Source organism: Platichthys flesus, chromosome 16, assembly GCF_949316205.1.
Source record: "Platichthys flesus chromosome 16, fPlaFle2.1, whole genome shotgun sequence".
NCBI classification, from domain to species: Eukaryota; Metazoa; Chordata; class Actinopteri; order Pleuronectiformes; family Pleuronectidae; genus Platichthys; species Platichthys flesus.
This window is the reverse complement of record NC_084960.1, coordinates 13390797-13396796: the sequence shown is the minus strand read 5'-3', so window position 1 is coordinate 13396796 and position 6000 is coordinate 13390797. Positions and strand designations below refer to the sequence as shown.

Sequence of the window (6000 nt, the reverse complement as noted above, 5' to 3'; positions counted from 1 at the left end):
TTGTGCTGAAACGGTCATCTGTGATTCCTACAGAGCTGGGCCTGGACAAGCTGCTCTACTTTGTGCACTTAAATCAAAAACAGCATCCTCTTCATTGACGGGAGTGAAGGATGGCTTGAAGCTTTGTGTGTAGGAGGGAGGAGGATGAGCATGAAGAACCAAAAAGCAGAAGGACAAGCCGAGGAGTCTCCAGAAATTAAAAAAGGCAATTTGTGGCATTAAAACGCCAATGTGAGGTAAAGCCTGTACCCACAGAGCTAGAGTACATAGTGGAGGGGCATGTAACTAGCACTGCCCAGAGAGAGACAAGGATATCCAAACCTACTGATCCATCTATCAAACGCATTCCAAAGTCGGAACACAAACCTTTTGACAAGAGAGGAAAGCAGAAGAGACCAAAAGCATCTGGCTCCGATGGAAATGAAAAATAAACCTTTATGAAATCACCTTTCCAGTGTCAGGTCTCTTCTTCCTCCCTCCTCTCAGACTTGTGTCTCGCTCCTAACACGACGAGTCTTCCTCGTCATCATCATCATCTCTTTCACCCTTTCCATGACTTTCTCATCTCCCTGTCGTTACCGGCCTCCTGCTTTCCTTCTACACCCTTCTCAGCTCTGCCTCTTTCTCACCCCTCTCTGTCTCTCTTTGGGAAAGATTCTCTGTGTGCACAGGCTGCGGGTCAGCAGGAACCCACTGGATCGCCGCCGACCGTCTCTATCTCGGGGGAGGCTTCCAGAGGTCCTGCCACCTTCTGCTGCTGGCACTGGAACTGAAACGGATGCTGAGTTATGGGCGGGGGTTGAGTGTAGGCCGGCGGTTTGAAATAGTTTGAACCAAAGGGAGGGCTGGTGGCTGGGGCTGTGGCTGGGGAAGGGGGTGAGGTTAGGCGGAGGTGCAACCTGGGCTGGGTTTGGGGCTGGGGCAGTGGCGGAGGCTGTGGGTGGGGCTTGGCCTGAGGCTGCTGCTGTATCTGGACCTGCTGAAGCGGGTGGTGGTGTGGATGAAGCTGGTCCTGGGGGGAGGAGGCTCCGTTTTTACTGAGGCCGCAGGACTGAGCTGCACAGTGGATCTGACGCAGGTTGTCCAGGGCCTCACTCTTAGCGTGTTTCAGCAGGTCGGCCTGGCCCTGAGGTCGACACAGAGGGGGACAGAAAGAAAGAGGGAGACAGCGTGGTGAATAACACACGACCATATCGGACTATAAGGCAACAATAGCATCAGGTCATGTCTCTGATTTCCAGCTCTGTCCTACTTTGTACCTTCGCCAAGGCAATATGTTTTTCACTCCAGTCACTTCTTTGTTTGTCCGTAAGCAGGATTACACAAAAGCAGCTGAAAGGATTTCAATTAGACTTGGTGGTAGGATGTTGTGTGGGTCAGGGAAGAGCCCATTCAATTTCGGTGCAGACACAGGATTTTATTTTCTCTAAAATTGAGAGATAGGACGTTTTTCCACAATTGCCCCTTTCCAAGGTAATAATAGAAAAAAAGAAGCAGACAGATTAAAGGAACTGACATTTCTGAGTGTGTGTGATTGGTGTAAACGGCTGGATCCAGTGAATATACGTGTGGTTCTATAAGGAGACTGTTTGGCCTGTTGGGCAGATGTTCCACCCTATTCAGTGCTATGGTAATGCCAAGAAATCATAATCCCCAAAACTACCTCTGCCAAGTTAAAGATGAAGGAGCGAAAAACACTGATAAAAAGTTAACGAGGACTATTTTGTCCTGAGAGCATTACCTAATAAATGGCAGAAGGGGGCAGTAGAAAGCCTCTGAATGAAGGCTTCTGGTTGCCTGCCAGCTCTTCCAACTGCTTCACTCTGCTGGCGAATAGTGCTTTCATATGGTGATAATGTTATACCACATTTCTGTTATTTATTCGGGAGCACTAAGAGATGAATCCCTGCCATATGTGAGAAGTGGTCGGGGCAGGCATCTCACTATACAGCACTGTGAAGTTCTTCTGGGCGGCTGCCATGGCTGCCTGCCCCCCCCCCCCCCCCCCCCCCCTCCTCAGGCTGGATCTGCTGTCTCTGCCATGTGGGAATGTGGCGGTTATTTCAATGTGTGAGGTACTTATATTATTGGAACTGTGAAAAGAAAAAGAAAAAAAAAAAGAAATGCGACCACATGCTTTCACAAACTCTCTCAGGCCTCTTCTCCAGCACCTTCTGTACACCAGCACTCCTCCAACATCTGTTCCCGAAGCAACTTGACAACAGTTGCCCTTCACATCTGTGCATCTGCATACTTTTCCTTCCCTCCCTCCAACGCACTCCTCTCTGGACTCTCTGTGACCCGCTGTGACAGCTCATTGGGCCAACATTCCCGAGAAGAGGCACAGGCTGACCTGTTCTGCACCAGGCTGAAGTGTACGTGTGGCAGGGGGCGAAGATCTCGGAAAGGTGGGATAGGCACGAAGTGTCTAACATACTGCGTGATGAGCGGAGGTGCTGCCCTGGACACACCACTCAACGCTCTACCCCCCTGGTGATTGTTAATAAGCTGCAAGTGGCCTTTTTACCTGAGCCACTCCAGAACGCAAACCACAAACAGAAACAGTATTTTTTTTTTTTATTTAAGTCATGACTCACCGCATAAATAAGATCAGGAGAGGCTTGTTTTTTTGGTTCCCGAGCTGAAAATCGGGGCGGGACTTCAACTCAAGTATTTTACCCATTACGACTGGCCTAAAAGCTATTCACGGGGGGGGGGGGGGGGGTTAACCACCAAATCCCACCACAATAACCTTAATTAAACTCGAGGGTATAATCCCTGCCTTTTTTATCAGAACTAGTCTGACAATCCTTGGGGTAGAAATTGGATTGTCAATAACCTTCCTTGAGTAGATTATTTACTGTTTCATATTTTTCTATTTTCATTACAATAACACTTAACATCATTCCACTTTATCCCCAGCACCTGCTTTTTGTACAGTGTCTGTTTTTGCAGGTTGTTTGTTTTCATACTCCTATTATGTGTAGTTTTAGAAGTGTACTTTTTTTTTTTTTTTTTTTACAGTGCTTCGACACTGTTACTTTAATTCTGTTTTTCTATTACTGCTGTAACAAGTGAATTTCCCCATTGTGTGGATAAATAAAGAAATCTAATCTAATCTAATCTAATCTAAAGAAAGATGTGTTACGGTGGATCATCAGTGAAACTGAGAACTATGCATCTCCAACAGACAGTTTTATGAATGGTTTCACGGGAACACTAAACAATCTGGCCTGAGGCATCAGGAAATGAGAGATGGTAAAACAAACTGAGGCCAGAGGTGATGCAAAGACTTACCACAGCAAATTCTGAGCTATTTCAACAGGAGATGATTTATTATGTGGAATTAACTATGTGCCCCAAAAACTACCCTCGCCAAGGTCATGTTTTCACACATGTTTTTTTGTGTTCAATTCATGCATAAACTAAAGAATGGATTTCCACGAAACTTGGTGGAATGATGGGATATGGGTCAAGAAGTCAATTTTTTGTTTTTTAACATGGCAGTGATTTTGTAATTATCACCAATTTACCCAAAATTAAATCATGGACCTTGATGAAAAAAAGAAAAGAGGACATATTAAAGGGATTGATATGAGCATGTTCAATTTGATGCAGATTGACTCAATCGAAGGGTAATGTACTCGTTCGGATTCAAATATAACACTGGGGTTGATCATACTGTTCTGGTTGACATTTGCTTCAAAGCCTCTTCCTGTTTGTCTGACTTGTGTTTTTTCATGACAGGAAGGTTCAATGTGCGACGGTGCGGTATCACTGGGCAAAACACCCTCATTCACCATGACAGCTCCGATCTGTAACCGGAACTGTCATCGTACGGACGGAGAAGGCGTCTGGTGACAGGGAGAAGAAGCCTCTCTCAGATTCTCTTCCTCTCAGCTCCCCACTATCACAGCAGCAGGCGCTTCCCCCCCATGCTGAGGATCCGGAGACACTAACCGGTGAAATAACTGGGCACGACTGCCAGTCTTGGCAAAGAGGCAACAGGCTCCCACCAAATGTTCACCATGAGACACAGATTACAACTGAGGAACGGCAGAAGGAAGATGATGAGGAGGAGGGGGAAGAGGAGGAGGAGGAGGAGGAGGAGGAGGAGGAGGAGGATGAGGAGGAGGAGGAGGAGGAGGAGGAGGAGGAGGAGGAGGAGGAGGAGGAGGAGTTATGCCAAGACGCCTTAATGTAGAGATTTAAAAAACATTAGAGGCATAACAGAGGGACATGTATGTTTTTGGACACAACGGAGGGGTGGGAGGAGTGCCGTGGGTTTAGGAGTGATGGGAGTTGGGGTGACATTGGGATTAGGTCCTGGTGTCCACCTGTCTTGCTACTTAATTTAAATTAATCTGGCTGGTGCACACAAAGCGAGTCGTATAATTCCAAAATAACAACAGGAGAGTATTTTATATTTATATTTTAAATCTGATCTACAGGTGGAAATCCATAACGTATAAAAAGCATCAAAAACATTGATTATGCATTTGTCATTTACAGCTTCCCAAATAAATAAACTATTAATTGTGTTATCAAAACAGAAGAGGTAAGCAATAGAACAGAGTAATTGTTATTGACAGGAACTGCCAGTTGCTCCCTTAATCTTAGCTTTAGGTGCTTTTTGATGAGGCTGACATGAAACAGGAACAAAGCAATCAGACGTGTACCTGAGCTGACACTCCAGTGGGAAGCTCAGCCAATTGGGAGCTTCCTCACTCAATACCAAATGATTTCAGGGTGATGAGATGAGATAAAAATATCCCAGCTGCTCTGTCCTTACTTAGCCAAACAGGCCCACAGCGCAGCACTGGTCTCGCTGCATTGAACCAATAAGATGAAGGCATTAGGCAACCTTATCTCCCGTGTCACGGGACAGCCAGAGACAAGAATGCATCCTGCTGAGCATCGTCTGTGTGAGCAGTCCTATCGTATCTTGTCAAGATGGTTACATAAGCAAATAAATAAAACAGTACTTGGAATCAGCAGCAATTAATTAAGAGATTAAGAGATTACAGAGGAGGAAAACACTATTAGCCCTGGGAGCCTTCTTAAGACACTATGTAGTTTAATCTCCGGGTTGAGGATTCCTTATCCAGCTTGTTATAGTCTCCGATACAATCGCACATGTTGACATCAATCAAAGGTATTATTACACACACTGGAGATAAAGTGCAGTTATGGGGGGGGGGGGGGGGGTCTCTATTCTGCTGTAGACCACCTGTGAGTGCATGGTTCAGTGCGTCTCACCTTGAGCACAGTGATGTTCCACGCGTAGCTCTCCATGGCTTTCTGGAGTTTGCGGCCTTTCAGACCCTCCTTTGCTCCGATGCGATGCAGGTCCTCATGGAAATCCAGACCTGGACACAGACACAAGTGACATATAAACATTTTTTAAACAGAACTTTAATAGAAAATATGTTTCAGAAAGTCATCCTGTCTATGGTCTATGGAATAGGAATATGTCATCTAGGAAAAAGCACTCGATTTGAAAAGTCAAATAGAGGTCTACAGAGGTCATTGATATTTGCTATTTCATAAAGTCGAAAATGCAGAGACATAAAACATAAATGATTGCAGACCAGTCTTATTTTAGCTAAGGAGTTAATCATTAAATAGCAAAGAATTGCAACAAAAAAGCCAGCAGAACAAAAGGCATTGAGCTAACTCCTCTGGTGAATGTAAGGGGGGCAGATCGAGGAAGTGCAATGGAGGGGAACCTCAAATGAATCTATGTGTAGGTCTGGCTTCATTTATTTAGACCGTTACTAATCCTCGGGGCTTTAAGAACATACTCCTCCTAAAGCTGTAAGTCTCTGCCCGCATGTCAGTCCGTGCCCTGACCACTGGCCTGACGCCACCGCAGCACTGAACCACTGCAGAAACCGACAAAATATGAAACGCAGACATTTACAAAAAGAAGCTTGTGTCTGCAAACAAGCTGAGTTGTGTCTGTGAAGCGCAGCATCAGAGACCATCACACAGTTGAAT

General features: G+C 45.6%; 1 protein-coding gene across 1 annotated transcript in view; it reads right to left on the bottom strand.

Moving 5' to 3' along the window:
- The window catches only part of LOC133970975 (uncharacterized), a gene marked incomplete at its 3' end in the record, with an annotated part of 129961 nt that continues 123961 nt past the window's right edge, over window positions 1–6000 (bottom strand). Inside the window, 2 exon segments of the mRNA XM_062408141.1 lie at window positions 1–1126; window positions 5260–5369. Coding sequence (XP_062264125.1) covers window positions 680–1126; window positions 5260–5369 — 557 coding nt within the window.